This window comes from Dasypus novemcinctus, chromosome 21 (assembly GCF_030445035.2).
Source record: "Dasypus novemcinctus isolate mDasNov1 chromosome 21, mDasNov1.1.hap2, whole genome shotgun sequence".
Taxonomy (NCBI): domain Eukaryota; kingdom Metazoa; phylum Chordata; class Mammalia; order Cingulata; family Dasypodidae; genus Dasypus; species Dasypus novemcinctus.
The window spans coordinates 45034688-45058370 of NC_080693.1; the positions used below are offsets into that span (position 1 = coordinate 45034688).

The window sequence follows — 23683 nt, forward strand, 5'->3', positions numbered from 1 at the left end:
CCAGCGTGAAAAGAAAGAAGCAGCCTGCCCAGGAATGGCGCCGCCCACACTTCCCGTGCCGCTGACAACAACAGAAGCGGACAAAGAAACAAGACGCAGCAAATAGACACCAAGAACAGACAACCAGGGGAGGGGGGGAAATTAAATAAATAAATAAATCTTAAAAAAAAAAAAAAAGAATTTAGTATATGATAATAGCAGAACTTCAAATCAAGAAAATCATTCTTTAACTGACACTAGGACAACTGACCATCTATTTGGGAAAGTAAACAGAGCCCTGTCTTACATATACAAAATAAATCCTACAAATAAGAGAATTAAATGTAAAAACAAAACTATGAAAAAATCTATAGTAAATTAATAGAAGAGAGTCTAAAATAATTGTCATGGAAGTGTTCATGTTGTTTACCTCTGGGAAGCTAAAGGGGCTAAGGATATATTATAAAGGAGAACATTTTACTCTGTATTTTGTATCAGTTTATACTTTTACAGGTTTTTCAAAGAACATGTGTTACTCATAATTTTTTTTAAAGTCGAGTTTTTGACTCTCATAAATAAAACTGACAACATGTTTAAGGAACCTAATCTTTCCTCAACTTCAGATCAACTTTTTTAAAGAAGATATATTATGCCAAACATAACTGAAAAATAAAACCTATTTTCTCCTGCATATTAACTTTGTTTTTCATCTCTACATTCGATGAGAAGAAAAAAATTTCCCAGCCCTTCCCTTCTCTCTTTTTCCTCCATTTATAGTCTATGAATCTGTATTAATTCAGTTTTAGACAGAAAAACCAGGGCTCAAATCATGGTTCAAACATTTACCTGCAGTATGACCACAGCCAAATCATCTAACTTCTTACCTGCAAAACTAAACTAATATCTGGTCTATTTTTACCCACTGTGTTGATGTAAGGTTCAAATGAAAGAACATATAAAATGCCTGGTACAACATGGGAGGTCCGCGGTTCAAACCCCGGGCCTCCTTGACCCGTGTGGAGCTGGCCCAGGCGCAGTGCTGATGCGCGTGAAGAGTGTCCTGCCACGCAGGGGTGTCCCCCATGTAGGGGAGCCCCACGCGCAAGGAGTGCGCCCCTAAGGAGAGCCGCCCAGCGTGAAAGAAAGTGCAGCCTGCCCAGGAATGGCACCGCCCACACTTCCCATGCCGCTGACGACAACAGAAGCGTCAGCGACAACAGAAGCGGGCAAAGAAACAAAACGCAGCAAATAGACACAGAACAGACAATGGGGGGGGATTAAATAAATAAATAAATCTTTAAAAAAAAAAAAATGCCCGGTACAAGTACATATTCCAAAAAGCTATTATCATATTTTTATTATTAACTCTTCAAGAAATATAGGCTATTACTCAAGTATCTGGCATATAATAAGTTTCCAAAAGTTTGCTGCCTTGAATACATTATACTTCAACTAGTTGATAATATATTTAACATCTTATTCTTACAGTAATTAGAGGGATCAAACTTGTTTCTAATCTTTTGTCTACATTATTTTATATTAAGTACCAATTTACACCTTGGTCCCTAAAGTCATTTTTTGGCCTTCAATTTTTGTGCACTAGTACATAAAAAAGTATAACACCAAAATGAACTCAACTCATTTGCTCTGCAGAGAAAAAAATACATTTTATCTGTAGTAAGTTATTTGCATTAACAGTACTATCATACCTATTGAATATTATACCCTATTAAGAGTGAAAGTTGTTAGTCAACAATAAGCAGTGATGAATCATCCATTTCCTTAACCTTGGCCATTTTTAAATTCATTTTTTCAACAATATATGCATACCCACTAGGTACAGGCCCTTGCCAGGTGCTGGTTATAAAAAAAGTGGACAACAGAGGAATCATACTGTCCTTATGGACAGTTAGGCAGGAAGGCAAACAAAGCAACACAAAATAAAACAATTAAACCTACAAATAAATGTGTAAGTATAAAATCTGGTAATAAGTGTTGTGAAGAAAAAATAACAGTGTGTTGAAAGTCTAAAAGAAGAACTAATCTTGAATGAATTAGCTATATGGTACTGCATATAATACGATCCCTAACAGTATAAAAATGAACAATCTTTCATCTAAAGTTATCAGGAAGATTTGATCCAGAGGTATAACATATGAGGTGGTTAAAAGAATGGATGTTAGATCCAGACAGCCTGAGTTTTAATCCAACCTCTACTCATTATCTTTGTGACAATGAATGAATTACTTTCATTCTTTGCGCCTCACTTTCCTCATCCGTAATCTGGGAAAATATTAATATCCATGGGATTATTAATTATCAAACCCACAAAAGTTAAAAGCACTGTACAATAAGCATGAACTCATATGAAGCTGTATTTGTCAAGAGAGTTAATATTTAAGTGCTTAGAAGAGTGTGTGGCACATAGAAAGCATATCACTATATAAAGTTACGTCAAGTAGTTATACTAAATAAAAGTAAATTAAAAATATTAGAAAATGAATTATAAAATGCTTTTCAGAGAAAATAATCCAGATTATTTTCTCCTGAAATACTAAAGAACATTTTAAGTATTAAAACAAACAAACAATAACAACAAAAAGGCAGGGGTGTGGGAAGAAGAAAAGGAAAGTCAGCCAAAGGTCTTCCCTAACCTCAACGAAGACTTTATTGGAATGTCAACAGCGCACTCTGCTGGCCCCAAGTATCTTCTACACGCCATACAAAAATAAAAAATTAAAACAATAAATGCTACTACTGTAATAAATAAAATAAAAGGTAGTCTATTATCTTTATTAAAGTACATAGAGAATGTTAGTATTATTTAATGGATAAATAAAAAGCAGGAATAAGCATAAGAATGTGTCTGTGAGAACATCTTGCCAAAATTCTAGAGAAAATGATTTCGAATAGTAGAGCAAATACCACAATAGTAACACAATAAAAAATATTTTTTTAAACTATATTAACCATGTCGAGACTGATGCCTCAAAAGGCATTCTATATGTCAATTATAAGTATAAGAAATGAATCTAAAATGTGAGGAAAGGGAAAAAGCTGAACACTGAAAGGTAATTCTTAAGAGAGAAGGAATTGACATCATTTCCTGACTTGAAGAGACAGTGAGCAGAATGGAGGTTATAGGAAGGTAAGGAGACCTACCCAATTCTCCAATCCATAGGTTGGAAACGAAATTTTTTTAACAAAAACTAGGAAAGTTTTAAAGAAAAACCTAAAAAGTTTAATGCCAAATTCAGGAGAAAAAAAAAATCAAACTAATTTATCATTTAATGTATGGAGAAAATTTATCAAAAAATAAAAGAAATGCAGGTTTTAAAAGTATTAAAACTGGGAAACGGACTTGGCCCAATGGATAGGGCGTCCGCCTACCACATGGGAGGTCCGCAGTTCAAACCCTGGGCCTCCTTGACCCGTGTGGAGCTGGCCCATGCGCAGTGCTGATGTGTGCTAGGAGTGCCCTGCCACACAGGGGTGCCCCCCGTGTAAGGAAGCCTCATGAGCAAGAAGTGCGCCCTGTAAGGGGGAGCCGCCTAGCGCAAAAGAAAGTGCAGCCTGTCCAAGAATGGCGCCGCACACACGGACAGCTGATGCAACAAGATGATGCAACAAAAACACAGATTCCCGGTGCCGCTGATAAGGATAGAAGCTGTCACAGAAGAACACACAGCGAATGGACACAGAGAGCAGAAACTGGGGCGGGGGGGGGGGGGAGAAATAAATAAATCTTTAAAAATAAATAAATAAAAGTATTAAAACTATACCCTTTGTGAAAACAGCCCTGTGAGAAAGGTAGTATTATTATCGCCATTTAACAAATAGGGAAACTGAAGTAGCAGACAGGGGAGGAGAGAAAGGGCAAAAATAACGCAAAAAGTTTATAAAGGCCTAAAGACTATACAGCTAAACAGGAGCTTCATCAGCCATCTAAAAATACTTGGCATTTCTCCCAGAATCAATGAGTTTCTTCCTTTTCTGCATGGAAAGCTAAAAATATAGACAAAATACATGAAACCATAGTTTTTAAGACATTGGACATTGGATCAAGTAAGGAAGGGTGATCCCTAAGAGATAGGAAACAAATGAAGTAGGGCCTTTGGTTACCCTGCCTTATTGTCTTGAGAGTTCCCAGGTCACAGTAAAGGGAGAGGGATCCCAGGTGGAAGCCCACTGGACTCCTTGGCTGAAGAAACGATGCTGAGAATCCAGGGTGATCAAGAGGAATAGAGTTCACAGAAAAGATTACTAGAGTGGAGGCAGCTACACAAAGAATGAACTCCAGAGATCTACAGTGGGTCCCCCTCGAGTAGCTGGAAGATTACTGATCAGAGCATACCAGTTACAAAATTACCCAAGACAGTGGAAAGAACAACTAAAAATGATTATGTGCTAACACAGGGCCTGGAATAGTGCCTGTTTTCCACAAGCCAGACTATAAAACCTCATAATTCATTGGATCCTAGGTAAAGGACTCAAAAATATCTTTCTGTAGGCGGCAAACTTGGCCCAGTGGTTAGGGCATCCGTCTACCACATGGGAGGTCCGCGGTTCAAACCCCGGGCCTCTTTGACCCATGTGGAGCTGGCCCATGCACAGTGCTGATGCATGCAGGGAGTGCCCTGCCACGCAGGGGTGTCCCCCGCATAGAGGAGCACCATGCACAGGGAATGCGCCCCGTAGAGAGAGCCACCCAGTGCGAAATAGAGTGCAGCCTCCCCAGGAATGGTGCTGCACACACAGAGAGCTGATACAGCAGGATGACGCAATAGGAAGAGGAATGGATTCCTGTGCCGCTGACAACAACGGAGGCGGACAAAGAAAGACACAGCAAATAGACACAGAGAACAGACAACCGGGGTGGGAGGGGGAAGGGGAGAGAAATAAATGAATAAATAAATCTTTAAAAAAAATTAAAAAATTAAAAAATTTTAAAAAAAGATCTTGCTGTAATTGTGGTAGCTCAAGACTAAACCCTGATGAGGTCCTGCCTAACAGACTTGTAATAAACAAGACCCAAAAGGATCAAAGTGATTCCAAGTAACTTAACTGCATCCCAAAACAAAACCCAAGAGTATTTATAGAAATACAATAATATCCTGCACCAAACAAAGTAAAATTCACAATGTCTAGAATCCAATTTTTTTAAAAGTTACCTGGCATGATTCCATTTATACAAAATTCTGGAAATGGAAACTAATTTATTCTGCCTGGAAAAACAAATCTACAGTTATCCAGTTGCCTGGAACTGGAGAAGGGGAGGAAACATCCAATGGTCTAGCTTGCATTTAGAACGGCGCTTTTCCAGGCATGAGTTTATAATATCATACACTGTTCATTTAGGAAATATTTGATTCTCTGAGTTTTGTAGAGTTTACAAATGTTAACACATTTCATTAAACAATAAATATCAAAAAGTCACATTCAGAAATATCACCAACAATCCCATCAAAAAAGTCTAAAAGTATCAGCAAGCTGTCAATCTCCACAGTGGCATATACCGGTTTTTCAAAATTCCGATTTTCTCCTGTAAGTTCAAATTTTATCAGGTTCACTTTGTTCATTTTCAAGAATTACCAAAATTAGTCTGTCAATCACTCTTTCAAGTACAAGTGATGTTCCATGAATAAAAAGTGAGCTAGTGCTGGGCAGCAGGTGTAGCTCAGTAGTGGAGTACCTGCTTCCCATGAATGAGGCCCCAGGTTCAATCCCCAGTTCCTCCTAAAAAAAAAAAACTGACTAGTGCAGCTGATGATTCTAACTATCCTATAAGTGCTTTTCCTTGAAACAACCATCCTACTTCTATATGCAAAAGTGTTTTCTGAGTACTGCTTTTTCCACATATTCTAGAATATTAAAAATCTCAAGGGTTAGATTTAATAAAATTAGTTATTTTTACTTTTCATCAAGGACATTAAGTGGAATTGGCTTCTTTTTTTAATGGTTTGTTAATGATAGTAAAGAAATAATGACTACTAATAAAGTTTTGTGCCACTACCTTATTTGTGCTAAGGCATCAGTAGCTTTGTCCATCATTGCAAATATGAAGACAGCAAAAAAGGCAAGTAATGTCTTAATATTATCATTAAAATAGCTTTGACCTCACTACCCCCTGTAAAAAATCTCAGGAACATCAAAAGCTCCCTGGACCACTCCTTGAGAATTGCTACCCTGAAACACACTGAAAGAACTGTAGGCAAATGCAGTTCACAAACAACAGAACGGAGAATAGGAAAAAAACTCCCAGACTGTTCTCATTGTATAAATGAGAAATCGAAGTGAAGTAGGTGGTGCTCAGGGGTTGAGCACACGCTTCAATGTACGAGGTCCCACGTTCAATCCCTGGTACATCTTTTAAAAGAAATCTATAAATGAGGAAACAGTGTAGGTGTTTTACCATCTCGCATGTTATCAGCAGAGATGTGACAGCACTTAGGACTGCTAAGTTGTTTCTAAGTTGTTTATACCATCCACCTGTTTCAAAAATGGATTTAGTGAATTCCCATATTTTCCTTAAAGAAAAATGAATAATAGCATAAATACATACGGTTTGTGCAGAAAATGAGTTTTTCTTTTCTAATGGAGAGGTGAGTTTTATGGTTTTTCTGGAAGTAACTTTTGCATCCAAATGCTGTACTTCCTGTTCAAAACAATGACGTTTTCTAATCTGTAAACACAGAACCAAAATGAAGTTTAATATAAACTGAAAAAGTTTGAGGCCAGTTGTTCTAAAGGGTCAAAATGACTCTATGCATGCTTTCTGCATTTAAAAAAGTGATCATTTCTAACTGGCAATAATCAAGTAATTTTAATAACACAAATTGGTACCTCATTACAACATTTAAATGAAAGAGAACATAGTAACACCTCTTGAATTCCAACCAAAACAACTTTAGTGACATATCAAAACTATAGTTTTGCAAAAATCATCCTCCTCTAAAATAGTCCTACCACATGGACATAGAGTATAGAATTATAGCAAAGTCTAATTACTAATTGAAAAATAAAAGTAAATGAAAATTTAAAGCCTCATTCTACAATGAAAAAAACAATAAATTTTTAAAATGTAAATATTCATGATTTCCTGCATGGGGGTATAAACCACACAATTACTGCTATTACTGTTACTTACTAGATATCTGGTAACTCACATTGTCTTGCCTAAATTTCTTTAAACATTTCCAAGCTTGTTTATTCCTGCTTGCCAAAACCTTTTTTTTTTTTTTTAATTCTATTGATAATTCTATTGTTACCAAAAAATGAGAACCAATTAAGTCAAGGAATAAATATTTTATGTTGAGCCATACCTCACAACATTCAACTCTATGTACACATTTTGGGGAGAAAAATCTTTATAAATTCATACTTTATTTGAAAGTGGTGCTTTTAAAAAGGTAAAGAAACAACCTCATTCTATTTCTAAAGACAAGGTTTAAAGACGGAAATTAATAAAGACTGTGAGTAGAATATTTAAACTACATAAAAATGTAAACATCTTTTAAGTATATCAATTGAAAGTATACAATTAGTTATCTTCCTGTGACAAGCTAATTAATAATCATCTTTTTAATTTTTAACTAAGTTTACTAATATCAAAGCCTCCTCCCACCCACTGCCCTGAATTCTATCAAAAAACATTGTGTTCATCTATAAAAAGCACAATTCACTTACAATATCTGGTAATTCAGATCTTTTAATAAATATATGTATTTTTATCATGTACCAATATTAAATTCAACAAATAAGAGTAAACCTTGCCAATATACTAAAACAATTAATATCAAAAATATCCATGGCATGAATATTTTACTTTTGGCCAAAAGAAAAATATATGTAAGGTTCCTCCCTTCTTTGCTGTAAGTAAATATTTACTGTTAATTCCTCTGATATAAACAAGAAGCAGGCAGTTCCCTTTAATGCCTCTTAATGTGAATAATCTGCTACAGTAACAGATTCCTTTATAACAAGTATCTATACAAAATGAAGTTACAATAAATCGCCACTTAATATACGGCTTTCACATGTCCCAACTAATCTTCACAGGTGCCATTAAAAATTTGACTGATACTTGACTATCTTTTTCAGCTATAACTATTAATAGATTATTTCATGGCCAATAAATTGCTTACCTGCTTTGTAGTTTCTAAGGGTCTAATTCTTTTCTTGTCTATTTGAAAATCATCATTTTCATCTCTATATAACGATGACTGTTTCTTGGCAGATAACTTTGCAGCCAGCGTTTTTTCAGGAGAGTCTTACATAAGAAGTCATAAAAAATTAGCATAAATAACTTGTAATTAGGCAAATTTTCTAGAATAAAATTAGAACCAAGATATAAGATATTCCTAAAATTGTCATAAAGTAGTTTAAAACATGGACCTGAACATGTTTAAAAGCACTTTCTACCAACTTATTTTAACAAAGATACTATAAACATTTTGAGAAATAAGCTTGACAGGAACGCTCAATTTTGATTTTTCAATATATTTATGCTTTCTAAACCATAATAACAATATAGTTACATTAAGAAGCATAGCTGAAAGATTATCTCAAGAAAGTGTATTTCCTTTCTATAAAAATCTTTCTTTACACCGTATCAGTTTCTTTCATATTATACTTCTCAATGTTCCTTAGACAAAAATAGTGTAATCAAGCTCCTTTAATTCATCTTTCAATCCCACAATTACGAAAGCTCATTCTCAATGCCATCACTGACCTATTAATTATCAAATAATATCAATTTTCCCCACTTTACAAAAGTGAACACTGATTTTAAAGAACTCAAGTAAATTGTCCGATATCCTAACTGGTAACTAACAGAGGCTGGGTATGACTGACTTCTGCTGTCTTACTCCAAAAGTCCATAAACACAACTAGGCATACAGGCAAACATAATACCCTGTCTTCTCAGAACATAATTTCCTTTTTCCTTCAGGTCTGGACACTGTTCTTTACTATTCCTATACATTTTTTCTCTTTTCCCTAAATGCAATTATTCTTCATTTCATCTTTCTTGCTCATACATCTTCTCTATACATTCTCCCATTTCCATGGCTTGAGTTCATTTAACAAAATTTATTATACTGAGTCCATACAATGGCCAATCACGGGAAAACAGTGGAAAAAAACAGGCCTGCTTTTAAAGGATTTACAGACTATTAGAGAGGGGAAAACCTACAAGCAGGTCTACCATTTTCAAAAAACAAATTTGGGCTTGCATAAACACAAAAATTAATCTGATTTTCTAAGTGGGACCATTTTTTAAAAAATAAATATTGCTTAAAATTCCCCAAATCGAGGGAAAGTATCTAGAACTCCCCTGTTCCACTATCTCCTACCTGTAAGCCAAATTTCTCCCTAAGGTTCTAAGGAACATAGTATGAAAGCCATTATACTCTCTTATACTATATCCCAAAAGCTTAGCAGTTTTTGTTTTCATATTTAGGTCTTTAAACTACCTGGAATGGATTTCTGTGTATGATGTAAAGTATATGTGGCAGTTTGAGATTTAAAAATTATGTTTGTAAATTAGTCTTTCCCTCTGGGTATATTAATTAATACCCTTTGATTGCATTAAATTCAAAGGTTTTAAGTTTACTTGATAAAAGATTAGAGCTTTGATTCAACCACAATAGTAGGGTATGACTCAGGGTTGAGTCCCCGCCCCCATGGCAGGCTGATATAAACGGATACTCATTCAAGAAGACACAAAGGGAGAAAGAGAGTTCCATAGATGCCAGAGGAGAGAAGGCTCAAATAGCTAAGGCCTAGGTAGAGATAAGCCATTTCCCTGATAGTCTGTAGTTTATATAGGAAGCTGTGAGAGACAAGTCCTATGCCAGCCTACAGCTGAGATCAGAAGAAGCTGGCCCACAGAGCCTTAAGAGGAAGAAGGAAGGAACCACCAGGCAGAGATCACCCACCATCTTGCTACAACACATGGCAGCTGACTTTGGTGAGAAAGTACCTCTCACGGTACCTTGAGTTGAACTCCTTAGGGCCTTGTAACTATAAGCTTTTACCCCAAATAAATACCCTTTATAAAAGCCAAAAGATTTCTGGTACTTTGCATCAGCACCCCTTTGGCTGACTAATATAGAATTTGGTACCAGAAGTGGTATTGTACAAGTCCAGATTCCACAGGCAGGCTACAAACCAGGGGCTCTGATGAAGGTCCTTGATGAGTTCCCAGGAGATGTTGGCTGCCTGAAGTCGAGCTGGAAAATTCTCTCTGAATGCTGAAATCACTTCCCCTTTTAAGGCATTCAACTGAATGGATAAAATATCACCTATTGCTATTGGCAATCTCCTTGGTTGATTGTAGATTTAATCATCCACCTATGCAATGAACTCACTGATAACTAAAGTCCATAAATGTCTTGAATTACAATTAGACCAGTGCTTGCTTGACCAAAAACTGGGCACAATTACCTGGTCAAGTTGACACATTAGCCTAACCATCACAGTAGAGCTCCGATTACAATTTTCTCCATATATAACCAATATTGCTGTATCACTTATGAAAAAGTTCCTCCTTTCTCCATTGTTCTGTGGTTGCACTGCTACAAAAAATCAAGTTTCTAGATACATGTTGGGGCTGAATTTGAGTTGTCTCTTCTATCCCATTGGTCTATCATTATACTAATAACAGATTCAACTGACTTACTCATCATAACTTAATAAATAATAAATCAGGATATCTGGTAGATCCAATTTTCTAACCTTGGTCTCCTCCTTCAAAAGTGTTTTGGTTATTCTTAGTCCTATGTATTTCTATATATATTTTAGATAAGATGTCTAGTTTTAAGCTCTACTTGTAACCCAGTAGGGAAAAAAAATCACAAAACAAACCTAAATTGGTTATTCTTAACTGGGGTAATTTTAACAGCCCACTCCCAGGAAACACTTGGCAATGTCTGGAAATATTTTTGACTGTCACAATTGTGGAGTAGAGGGGGTAGGTATGTGTATTAGTCAGCCAAAGGGGTGCTGATGCAAAATACCAGAAATCGGTTGGTTTTTATAAAGGGTATTTATTTGGGGTAGGAGCTTACAGTTACCAGGCCATAAAGCATAAGTTACTTCCCTCACCAAAGTCTATTTCCACATGTTGGAGCAAGATGGCTGCCGACGGCTGTGAAGGTTCAGGCTTCCGGGGTTCCTCTGGGCTCAGCTCCTCTGTTTCCTCCACAAGGTCAGCTATAGACTATCAGGTGAATGGCTCTGTCTCTTTCTCCCGGGCTCCAGCTTAAAACTTCAGCATTAAACTCCTACATCAGAAACCCCTCAACTCTGTTCTTTGCCATGCCTTTTATCTGTAAGTCCCCACCCAATGCCCTAATCATAACTCAGTCATGCCCAGGTACAGATCAGATTACAAACATAATCCAATATCTATTTTTGGAATTCATAAGCATATCAAACTGCAACAGTATGCTACTAGCATCTACTGGGTAGAGGCCAGGAATGCTGCTAAAGTATCCTACAATGCACAAGACAGACACCACAAAAAAGAATTACCTCACTCAAAATACCAATAGCACCACTGCCCTAGATAAATCAAGGGGCTAACTTGTAAGGAATTATTACCAATAAGTCCACTAAAGGGTAGGGATTGTCTACCAAAAATTATAATTTAGTTTTAGAAAAACGAACAGCCATATGCCAAGTAAGGCTATTTCTAATTCATAAAAACAAAAACCATATTATCTACATATACAAAAAGGCATATTTTCCTGTTCTCTACAACAGGAGAGCTTGTGGAAAGCTCATTCATGGGATTAAGTCTTTAAGATACAGAGTTAAAAGGAAAGGAGCCAGTTGACGAAGATGTAGGATGCTCCAGGCTGCCATTTCCCCAAAGAATCTTTGAACAACTAGCAAAAACTGGCAGAGCCATCTTCCTAAAAACTCCAGAAAACAGTTAAAGGTTGGCAGTAACTAGGCAAGTCCTGAATCAAGAAAATGTACCCTTAAAAAAGATTGGCAAAGCTCATGGCACCCTTGATACACCTCCCCCAACTCCTCCCTGGAGCAGTGCATGTGTACCCACTGTGGGTCCCTAGCCCTGTTTCAGATGGAGCAGGGTAACCCCTATGAACATACTGAGATGCCTATCTATCAGGTGGAAGCCTGAAACAGAACCAGGAAACCTGTTTCCATTTTGCCCTTCTAGAACTTGTCCTGCAGGGAGAAGCAGCTTGTAGAAAGCTAAAGCAGTGTACGCAGTGTAAGAATAATTAAGTCAAAGTGGCCTGGGGCAAAGGATTACCTGCAGTAAGTGTTGAATAAGGCTCCCAGGAGGGTGGGAAAGTCTATTTCAGCAGGAGTAAAAGGGGCATTCTAATTCCAGTAAATAGAGGAATTTCTAAGACAACCAGCAAGCACAAGCCAAGACACAAGAAGTAGGCTGGACTCCCGCTCAGATAAGACTGAGAGGACCAGGCACTTGGCATTCACCTTGGACTAACTTCTTGATAGGAGGTCTAACCTTCTGAAGATCACAAGTCAAAGCAGAGACAATTTGCAAAGGCTATGAAAGGTGGTTTTCTTACATTAATTTTTTGTTTTTCTTTAGTTCCAGGCACTTGAAGAAATCACTGTCTTATCACTAGTTGAATATATACTTAAGGAACAGAAAGCACAGGGACTAAATCCCAGAGTAAACACTTAAAACTGTTAAATTATACAAGGAGCAGAAAAGATAAGACAAAAAAAGAAAAAATAGAAAATAAACAAAAATAAACAGAAAACGATTGCCCATCCCAGGGAACAAGATAAAAATTTTAAAAAACATCAACAAAGAAGGCCAAACTCTGCACATACCTGACAGACTTAAAAAAAAAAAAAAAAAAAAAATGACCCTCAATATGGTCAAGAAGATAAAGGAAAACACAAAGTAAGAACTAAAGGATATTGGGAAAACAATAAATGAACAATATGAGAAACTCAATAAAGAGATAAACATTTTGAAAAAGAACTACAGAGAAATACTGGATTTGAAAACCACAATAGGGAATCAGATGTGGCTCAAGCAAGTGGGCACCTGCCTACTACACTGGTGGTCCTGGGTTTGGTTCCCAGTGCCTCCTAAAGAAGATGAGCAAGACAGCGAACTGACACAACAGGCTGGTGCGGTGAGCTGGCACAAGATAATGCAACAAAGGAAACAAACAACAAGCAGAGAACGAAAGTGGCTCGAGCTATTGGGTACCTCCCTCCTACATGGGAGGTCCTGGGTTCAGTTCTCAGTATGAAATAAATAAAATAAATCTTTTTTAAAAAAAGGTTATTTCTTTTAAAAAAAAAAAAAAAGAAATCACAATAAGTGAAATGAAAAATTCCATAGAGCGTTTCAACAGCACATTGGAGCTGAAAGAAGAAATAACCAGTGAACTATGAGACAATACTGTTGAAGTGATTCAGAATGAGGAGCAAAAAGAAAAAATAATTTTTTAAAAAACTAATAGGGTCGAAGAAATTTGTGGGACACCTTCAAGCATATCAATATATACATATGGGATTCCCAAAAGTAGAAGGCATAAAGGGGCAGAAAGAATATTCAAAGAAAAAATGGCAGAAAATTTCCCAAATGTAACAGAGACATGAATTTGTACTGTCAAGAAGCACAATGAACCCTAAACAGGAAAACCTCAAAGAGAACCATGCCCAGAAACAGAGTCAAACTGTCAAATGTCAAAGCCAAGGAGTGAGTTCTGAAAGCTGCAAGAGAAAGACAACATGTACTGTACAAGGGAGCCCCAATGTGATTAAGTATCAATTTCTCATCAGAAACCATGAAGGCAAGAAGGCAGCAGAACAAAAAAGTGTAAGCACTGAAAGAAAACAATTGGCAACCAATTGTTGTTTTATATCCAACAAAAATGTCTTTCAAAAATGAGGGAGAGAATGAGACATTCCCAAGCAAACGAAAGTTAAGGGAGTTCATCTCCATTAGACCTACTTTACAAACAATGCTAAAGGGAGTTATTCAGACTGAAAAGAAAGGACACTAGACAGTGATTCAAAGTGGCATAAAAAAATAAAGACCTCTGATAAAAGTACGTAAGTGGGTGTAGCTCAGTGATTGAGCACCCGCTTTGCATGTATGAGGTCCTAGATTCAATGCCCGATACAATCAATCAATCAATAAAAATTAAAATAAATAAATGTACATAAAAAGAATTTTTAAATGAAATAAAATAATTATACACCATTATCAAGTGGGCTTATTCCAGGTATGCAATCATTCAGTAAATCATTAACAGAACAAAAGAAAAAAGACATGATCATCTCAATTGATGCAGATGACAATCAGCAGATGGATGAATAAAACATCCAACACTCACACACACACACAAAATGGAATAATAGCCTTAAAAAGGAATGTTGTGATACTTCCTACTATATGAACCTTGAAGATATGCTGAATAAAAAGAATCAAACACAAAGGACATACCATATGATTCCACTTGTATGGAATACCTAGAACATACAAATTCATACAGACAGAAAGTAGAGCACAAGTAACCAGGAGCAAAGGGGAAGAGGAATGGGAAGTTAATGCATAATGGGTGTCGGGTTTCTGTTTGGGGTGATGGGAAAGTTCTGGCAATGGATGGTAGTGAGGGTAGCACAAATGTGATTAATCCCACTGAACTGTATGCTTGGGAGTGGTCAAGACAGGAAAATTTGTTGTATAGTTGTGTCCATAATTGAAAAAAAAAAGAGACAATTAAATGCAATGCATGTTCCTAGACTAGATATAACACTGAAGGAAAAAAGCCCAAAAGGACATTATTGGAATATAAGAAAAAAACTGGAATATGAACTGCAAGCTTTATATCAATGTTAAATTTCTTGAACTTAGTCTGTAATAATGAGGTTATATTAAGTGAATATAATATCCCAGCTCTTAAGAAATATACATGGAAGCATTATGTTTTCAAGGAGCATGATGTATACAATCTACTCTCAAACGTTTAGAAAATTTAGATAGAAAGATGAATAAAAGGATGGATAGATAGATGAATGGCTGGATAAATGGTGGGTGGACATATGGATGGACAGATGGATAAGTATATAGAACGATACGGCAAATGTGGCAAATGTTCAGAGTAAGTGGATGTGGGTATCTGGTAGGGATATGTTGGAATTGAGTATATGGGTTCTGTATTATTTAGCATCTTTCCAGTAAGTTTAAAATTATTTCAAAATAAAGAGTAAAAACAAAAACAAAAAAACAATAGTAAAACATCATAGCATGCCTGGTGGCCCTTCCTCCACCCCTTCTGGCTCAGTGTGGCACCGGCCCAAGCTCCCAGGGTGGGTCCCTGGTTCCAGTTTCAGAAGAAAGAGAGTAACCCTTGTACACATACTATGGTGCATGTATTTCTGTGCCAATCTGTTTGGTGACAGCTTGAAGGACTGAACCAGGATACCCAGTTCTGGCTTGCTATCCCAGAACTTGCCCTGTACATAGAAGCAGCTCGTGGGCAACTAAATCAGTGTATAAAACAATTAAATCACAGCAGCCTGGGGCAAAGGATTACAAACTTTAAGATATACAATAGAGGGTGCCAGGGGAGAAAAAAAAAAGATATACAATAGAACAGCCAGCCAGAGAGGAAAGAATATTTCATAAGGAGAAAAGAAGGCATTCAAATCCATTTAAATGGAGTAATTCCCCAAGCCACAAGATCATACCCAGGACAAAATGAATACTCAGAAAAGACCAAAAAAACCCTGTGCTTTCACCTGAGGCTGTTGTTCTATTTCATCATTAGGAAAGCTAAGTGATAAAAAAGAAGTGCTAGGCAACACAGAATCAATCTGCATAAAACTGTGAAAGGTGTAATCTGCTTTGTTTTTGTTATTTATAGCTCTTGATATTCAAGTAAAAGCGTCAAATCACAGGCTAGACAGAAACATAAGAAACAGCCACTTCAGGGACTAAATTTGAAAATTAACTCATTAAACATTAATATACTTGTGACAGTTTGATGCTAGATGGGCCCCCAGAAAATCATGTCCTTAGACATAATCTATTACTGTGGGTGTGAACCTATTGTAGATGGGATATTTTGTATTAGGTCACTTCAAGTTAAGGGCTTTTTAAGATTAGATTACTTCAGTAGGGCATGGCCCTGGGTGGGTCTTAATCCTCTTATGGGAGTCCTTCATAATGGGATGAATATAGAGGGAGAGAAAGAGTAAAAGCCTGGAAGCTAAGAGACAAGCCCCAGAAGCCAGAAGCCAGAAGCTGAAATTGGTGGAACACAGGAACACAGAGGAACCCATGGAAGCAGAAAGAAGTCACAGAAACCAGGAAGATGATAGCAATGAAGTCCAGTAGTAAAGAGAGATGCCACCACACCCTTTCCCATTTAACAGAGGAGTCAGGGACCACTGGCAGCCAATCTTGGGGGAGAAAGCATTGCCTGATGTCTTGATCTGGACATTTTTTTCAGCCTCAGAACTGTAAATAAATCCCCAGTTGTGACAGTTTGAATTCAGTGAAAACCAGAAAAGACTGCTCAAGATTGTTTTTGAACTAATCCATTCCTGCAGGCATGAGACCCTTCAATTGCATTAGATTCGGTTAAGGGACCTTGATTAGATCGTGTGATTAGATCAATCTTGACTGGACTTGTCAGTAAGGCATGGCCCAGGATCAGTCTCCACACTCTTATTGGGCCTTCTCTAAACAGAAACACAGAGAGGAGAGACACAGAAAAGGAGAAAGGACTTTAGGAATGCTAGTAGCTAAAGCTAAGGCACAAAGTCCTCAAGAGGTTGGGCCCACAAAGCAGCTTAAGGCTGAAGAGAAAAGCCATATGCCTGATCACCCACAGCTCGGCTCAGGGAGAAAGGAGAGTAGCTGAGGCTGAGAGTGGAGGCCTGGAAAGAGATAAGCCATATGCCTTGATCACCCACAGCTGAGCTCCAGAAGATAGCATTGAGGGGAAGGCAGGGACCTCAGCAGAGATCGGCAGCCATCTTGCCTTGACAGGACACCAGGATCACCAGTAGCTGACTTTGGTGAGAAAGCATCTCTGCTGATGCCTTAATTTGGACATTTCAGAGCCTTGGAACTATAAGGTTCATACCTAATGAATTCTCCATTATAAAAGCCAACCTATTTCTGGTATATTGCTTTTGGCAGCTTTTAGCAAACTAAAATACCATTAAAATATTTTAAATGTACAGTGTGCAACAAAAAATTTCAAGACATACAAAGAAACAAAAAATTGTGGCCCACCCAAAGAAGCAACATAAAACAACAAAAAACAAAAACAAAGAATATCCAACTTCGGACATATCAGAGAAATGCTTTTTAAAAATGGTCTTAAATATGTTCAGAGAGTCAAAGAAAACAGACAAAGAACTAAAGGATATAAGGAAACATCATATGAACAAAATAAGAATTTCAATAAAGCAATAGAAATTATAAAAAGGAACCAAATTGAAATGCTGGAGCTGAAGACCACAATAACCAAAATAAAAATTCACTAGAGGACTTCAACAGCAGATAGAGCTAGCAAAAGTACGAAGAACTGAACTTGAAGATAAGACAAGTGAAATTTTTCAGAGTGAGGAGCAGAAAGAAAAAAGAATGAAGAAAAGTAAACAGAGCTGTAGAGGCCTTTGGGACATGATCAAGCATACCAATATATGCATTATGGGAGTCCAAGAAGAAGAGAAAGAGAGGCAGGAAGAATACTTAAAGAAAAAAACAGTAACACTTGAAGAAATAATGGCTGAAAAATCCCCAAATTTAATGAAAAATATGAATATAAACATGCAAGAAGCTCAACAAACTCAAAACAGGATGAACCAAATAGACCCACATTAAGGCACATTATAGCTACAGTGTCAAATGCCAAAAACAAAGAGAGAATCCTAAATGTCATAAGAGAGAAACAATAGCTCATAAAAAAGGGAACCTCAAAATGACTAAATGCTGATTTTTCATCAGAAACCATGGAGGCAAGAAGGCAGGGGAATGGCATATTTAAAGTGCTGAAAGAAAAAAAAATGCCAGCCAAGCATTCTATGTCCTATAAATCTATCCTTCAAAAATTAGAGAGATTAAGACATTCTAAGATCCACAAAAGCTGAGAGACTTTCAGCCAGAACCGCCATCTTAATGACAAACACAAAGGGAAAGAGGAGAGGAACCCGCTATATGTGTTCTAGGCCATTCTTACTGCCTACACCACTGAAAATACAAATGCACAAGAAGAAATGATAAATCTATAGTTTGGAACTCAGTGTATAAATATGTAATTTATGACATAAACTGCGGTCACCCCTCAGGCTGAAGTGTGGTTTGCTGGCCTGGCGGGGAGCAGCCGCGGCAGGCCAAGCCGCTGCCCCCATAATAGGGTGGCTGGTCGGACTCACCGCCACCCCTGAAGGGAGCTCGGCATGGGCGCAGAGTGCCCTCGGGTCTCCCCTTCTCGGCAGCCATGCTTCCGCGGCCGCCCCTCCTCCCGGATGGCGCCACACGATGCCTTGTGGGGTGGCACCCTTCTTCTTCCTTCTCCCTGCGCAGGCGCAGGGCGGAAAATTCCAGTCTGCCCTTTTCCCCTCCCCCGACAGCAGCAACAGCCAGGCGTGGGCGGAAAAATCCAGTCTGCCCTTTTCCCTTCCCCCGACAGCAGCAACAGCCAGGCGTGGGCGGGAAACTCAAGTCTGCCCTCCACCCCAGCAACAGCAGCCACCAATCCCTAAACCCTGCCCCTTCCCCCAGCAACAGCGACAGCCAATCCCTAACCACCACCCCTCCCCCGTCCAGTACCGCCCACTGACCTTTCGCCGGCAACCAATCAGAACAGGGCATGGCTTCGACCAATCAGCCTTCCCCAGCCCCTATAAAACTGTTGCCTCTCCCTCAATAAAGTGGACTTGCGTGTTTACCTTGTCTCCGTGGTAGTTCTTCTGCCGTGCGCCCTCCAGTCCTGAGAGCCCCCGACAAGAGCCTGGCCTCCCTTGTCCCCAGTTCGTCGCCTGCTTCTCCAGGCGACCCCTTCGTCGCCGGCTTCTCCGGGCGACCCCCGTCAGCCGAACCGCGCAACCCCTTGTGAGACCGATCCCTCGTCTGCTGCCGGACCGACCCCTCGTCCCAAGTGGGACCGACCCCTCGTCCCAAGCGGGACCGACCCCTCGTCCAGAGCTGGACCAACCCCTCGTCCGCAGCCAGACCCCACCTCTACCGACCGAGCAAGCCGCCACAATAAACTACACAAAAATGGGGGGTGGGAACACAGACACACAGTTTGTGTATGCTATTAAAGTGAAGTTGGGGGAAGTAGGTGTGCCTAAAGCAACTGGGTTCCCGTCTATCATTTGGGAGGTCTGGGGTTTGATTCCCACAGCCTCCTGATAAAGGCAAGCTGGCCCCAGCGGAGTGCTCACCCATGCAGGAGTGCTGGCCCGTGAAGAAAGCTGGTGCAGCAATATTATGCAACAAAAAGAGACACAAAGAGAAAATAAGAGACACAGCAGACCAGGGAGTTGAGGTGGCAGAAGAGATTAAATGCCCCTCTCCCACTCCAGAAGGTCCCAGGATCAGTTCCCAGTGCTACCTAGAGAAGACAAACAGACAAAGAAGCACACACAGCAAATGGACACAGAGAGCGGCCAATGGGGGGGAGAAGGGGGTAAGTAAATATCTTTTTAAAAATAAACAAATAAAGTTAAGCTGGTATCAAATCAAACAAAATTGTTATAGATTTAGGATGTTAAATTTGAGCTCCATGGTAACGACAAAGAAAATTTAAGAAAAATATGAACAGAAGAAAATGAGAAGGGATTCTAAAGAGCTTAATACAAAAGATTAACTAAATAGAAAAACAAGCAGTAATGGAATAAATGAAGGTCAAAAAAAGTACATTTACAAAGGCCAAATAGTAAAGTGGTAAAAATATGTGCTGCATTATCAGTAGTTACTATAAATATGAATGGGTTAAACTCCCCAGTCAAAATGTAGAGACTGGCAGAATGGATCAAAAAGCACAACCTAACCACATCCTGTTTACAAAGACCCACCTTAAATTCAAAGACACAAATAGGTTGAAGTGAATGGATCAGAAAAAATTCCACACAAATAGTCACCAAAAGAGAGTGGGGGTGGCTATACAAAGATCAGACAAAACATACCTTAAGTCAAAACCTGTTATGGGAAGCCAATGTGGCTCAGGGGTTGCATGCTGGCTTACCACATACAAGGTCCCGGGTTCAATCCCCAGCTCCAGAAACAAACAAAAAACTGTCATAAGAGTCAGAGAAGAACAGTGTATATTGATAAAAAAAAGTCAACTCATCTGTAAGAAATAACAATAAAAACATTTATGCGGTGGCTTCTCACTGCACCCCGGCCTCCCCCCCAGCACACCAGACTTGCCAAGCAAGTCAGTCAGCCTGGCTCGCCTTCCCGGCACCAACAGGTTGGCAGGGCTGCCCTGAGAAGGCAGGAAGGGGAAGACTGGGCCACCCGGTGGGCAGGCAATGATGCTGAATTTTGCACTGCCTCCAACTGTACACAGAAGAGCATGCAGTCTGATGGGGACCCTGCCAGATGCCAGAATTGGGTGGAGAATTGCAGGAGAGCAGACTTAGAAGATAAAACACCTGATCAGGGAAGCGGACTGGGCCCAGTGGTTAGGGCATCTGTCTACCACATGGGAGGTCCACGGTTCAAACCCCGGGCCTCCCTGACCCATGTGGAGCTGGCCCACGCGCAGTGCTAATGCGCACAAGGAGTGCCCTGCCATGCAGGGGTGTCCCCGCATAGGGGAGCCCCACGCGCAAGAAGTGTGCCCCGTAAGGAGAGCCGCCCAGCATGAAAGAAAGTTCAGCCTGCCCAGGAATGGTGCTGCACACACGGAGAGCTGACACTACAAGATGACGCAACAAAAGAAACACAGATTCCTGTGCCACTGACAACAACAGAAGTGGGCAAAGAAAAACACGCAGCAAATAGACACAGAGAACAGAGAACAGACAACTGGGACGGGGAGAGAAACAAATAAATAAATAAATCTTTTTTTTTTTATTTTAAAAAACCACCTGATCAGCTAAATAAGCATTATCAGTTATATGCCAAACACTTTGAGACCTCTATGATCTGCAGAACTATACATTTTGCAGAGGCATCAAAAAACTAAAGAATGATTGGTTTATTTTATATCCAACTTAATTGAAGCAGATATTTGTGAAGTCATTGGGAGAGCCCTTATAGGATAGTTCTTTGAGATAATGCTATACCAACAATATCTGATCTTACTAGTCCTTTGAATAATACACATAGTAGACACAGAAAACAAAAGAATCGAGTATAGATGAAATCAGGACACTGAAACAGAAAAAAATTGATGATACTTCTGAACAGGAACAAAAACAGAGAGTCAAACAACAGCAATACTTAGAACCCCAATGCAGAAGAAGGGGTGAAGAACAGCATGAAGACATTTTACCTATAACCACCGAAGAAAAGGATGAACATGAGGCCAATGAACTCCCTGAAGGTCTCTTTATTCCTAATAACTTTTCAAGCACTGCTGCAGTGCCAAATAAATTCTGGCGAAGAGGTTCTGAAAAAGTGCTATGAAACAGCTGTTAATACACTGTTCTGTTCAAAAACACAGCAGAAACAGATGCTAGAGATATGCAAGAGCTACATTTAGGAAGAAACCCTCAGGGAAGTGAGAGACTCACACTTCTTTTCCATCATCACTGATGATGCGGTGGACATAGCAGCGGAAGAGCACCTGCCTGTGCTGGTGAGGTTTGTCGATGAATCTCATAAATCTGAGAGATGAGTTTGAGGGCGTCCTGCTTTATGAAGCTGATGCAAAAATTTTGGCTGTGAAATTTCACACTACAATAACTGAGAAGTGAGGACTGAATATGGAGTACTATAGTGGACAGGCTTACATCGTGTCCAGTGGATTTTCTTCCAAAATGAAAGTTGTTGCTTCTAGACTTCTAGAGAAATATCCCCAAGCTGTCTACACACTCTGCTCTTCCTGTGCCTTAAATATGAGGTTAGCAAAATCAGTGCCTGTGATGGGAGTATCTGTTGCATTGGTAACAATTGAGGAAGTTTCTTCTTTTTTCCTTCAATCACACAACTACTTTTAGAAATTGACAATGTAATTTCTGTCCTTTTTCAGAACAATGAAGAAAGGGGAAATGAAATGAAGGAAATTCGCCATTCTCAGTCTACATGTAGGCATGACGCTTTTGAAATTTTAGTGGATCTCCTGCAAGCACTTGTTTTATGTTTAAATGGTATAGTGACACAAATGTTTATGGAATAACTGCATAGCTGGCCAAGCACTTGCACTCTGTAGTGCAGTAACAGATTTTGATTTCATTGTTACCATTGTTTTCTTAAGAATGTTCTATCTTTTACAAGAGCCTTTGGGAAAAAACCTCCAGGGGCAAACCTCTGATGTCTTCTTTGCAGCCAGCAGCTTGACTGCAGTGCTGCATTCACCCAATGAAGTGATGGAAAATAGTGAAGTTTATCATGAATTTTGGTTTGAAGAAGGCACAAATTTGGCAACCAAAATTGATATTCAATGAAACTTCCTGGCAAATTCCGCAGGGCTCAGCAAGGTAACCTGGAATCTCAACTAACCTCTTAAAGTTACTATAAAGAAACTTACGTGTTCCATTAGCGGAGCACATTATTCAAGAATTTAAAGATATATTCTCAGAACAGTACCTCAAAGCTCTTAAATGCTTAAATCTGGTGTCCTCTGTCATGGGACAGCTAAAATTCATTATGTCAGAGGTATACCATGCTGACGTGTACATAAGTGACTTACCCAATCCTCACACACTCTCAGCTGAGCTTCACTGTTGGAGAATCAAGTGGAAACAGAGGGAAAGATATAGAGCTTCCTTCTACCATTTATGAAACCCTCCATCTGCCTGATATCAAGTTTTATCCTAATGTTTATGCATTCTTGAAGGTCTTATGTCTTATAAATTCTTCCCGTGATGAAGGTTGAAAATGAATGCTATGAAAATACGTGAAAAGTGTCTCAAAGCATACCTAAGGAACACTTTAACAGACCAAACTTGGTTTTGCTTAACGTAAATTTTTACATAGAACATGATCTAGATTTAATCATGGACACATATCAAACTATACAATTAAGTCAGAGCTTCCTACGAGTAATTCAGAAATCACTGAAAATACCTGAGGCTTTTAAAATAGGTTTTCTCTTCTTTTTGGAGAAAAAAGTGTAAGGTATATGTAGGCGCTTAATCATTGAATATCTTTACCTATAGGTCTTCCATTGAATTTATTAGACATTAAAAATCTACCTATTTAAAGGGCCCCTGTTTGAACTCTCATGCTTTGAAGACCCATCCATTCTTTCAGAAGATAGCACTGAAAGTGCCAAATTTCATTTCCGTGTGATCTCTGTTAGTGAAATGCCAGAATTATTTTAGGTTAAGTCATTTTAGACATATCATTTATCATCACTATGGATCTAACTGTCAAGTTATCAGTTTGCTTATCTGTACTGTGAAGAAATAAATTTGAGTAGATATGGAAGGAAAGGAATACATTTTTAAAATGTTACAATGAGGCTCATGATTGACTTTAAACTAGTAGGAGTTTTAAAAATATTACGAAAAATTTGTATTGGACAGTTAAGGGAATTAC

At 38.7% G+C, this 23683-nt stretch overlaps 1 protein-coding gene and 1 pseudogene across 1 annotated transcript in view; one reads left to right on the forward strand and one right to left on the reverse strand.

The window, feature by feature from the left end:
• Positions 1-23683, reverse strand: part of BRIP1 (BRCA1 interacting DNA helicase 1) — a 289439-nt gene that overhangs the window by 244248 nt on the left and 21508 nt on the right. Inside the window, exons 5-6 of the mRNA XM_012525899.4 lie at positions 8124-8248; positions 6542-6661 (exon numbers count right to left, since the gene is read on the reverse strand). Coding sequence (XP_012381353.2) covers positions 6542-6661; positions 8124-8248 — 245 coding nt within the window. The remainder of the gene's footprint in view (positions 1-6541; positions 6662-8123; positions 8249-23683) is intronic.
• LOC139437215 (52 kDa repressor of the inhibitor of the protein kinase-like) lies at positions 20550-23213 on the forward strand (annotated as a pseudogene).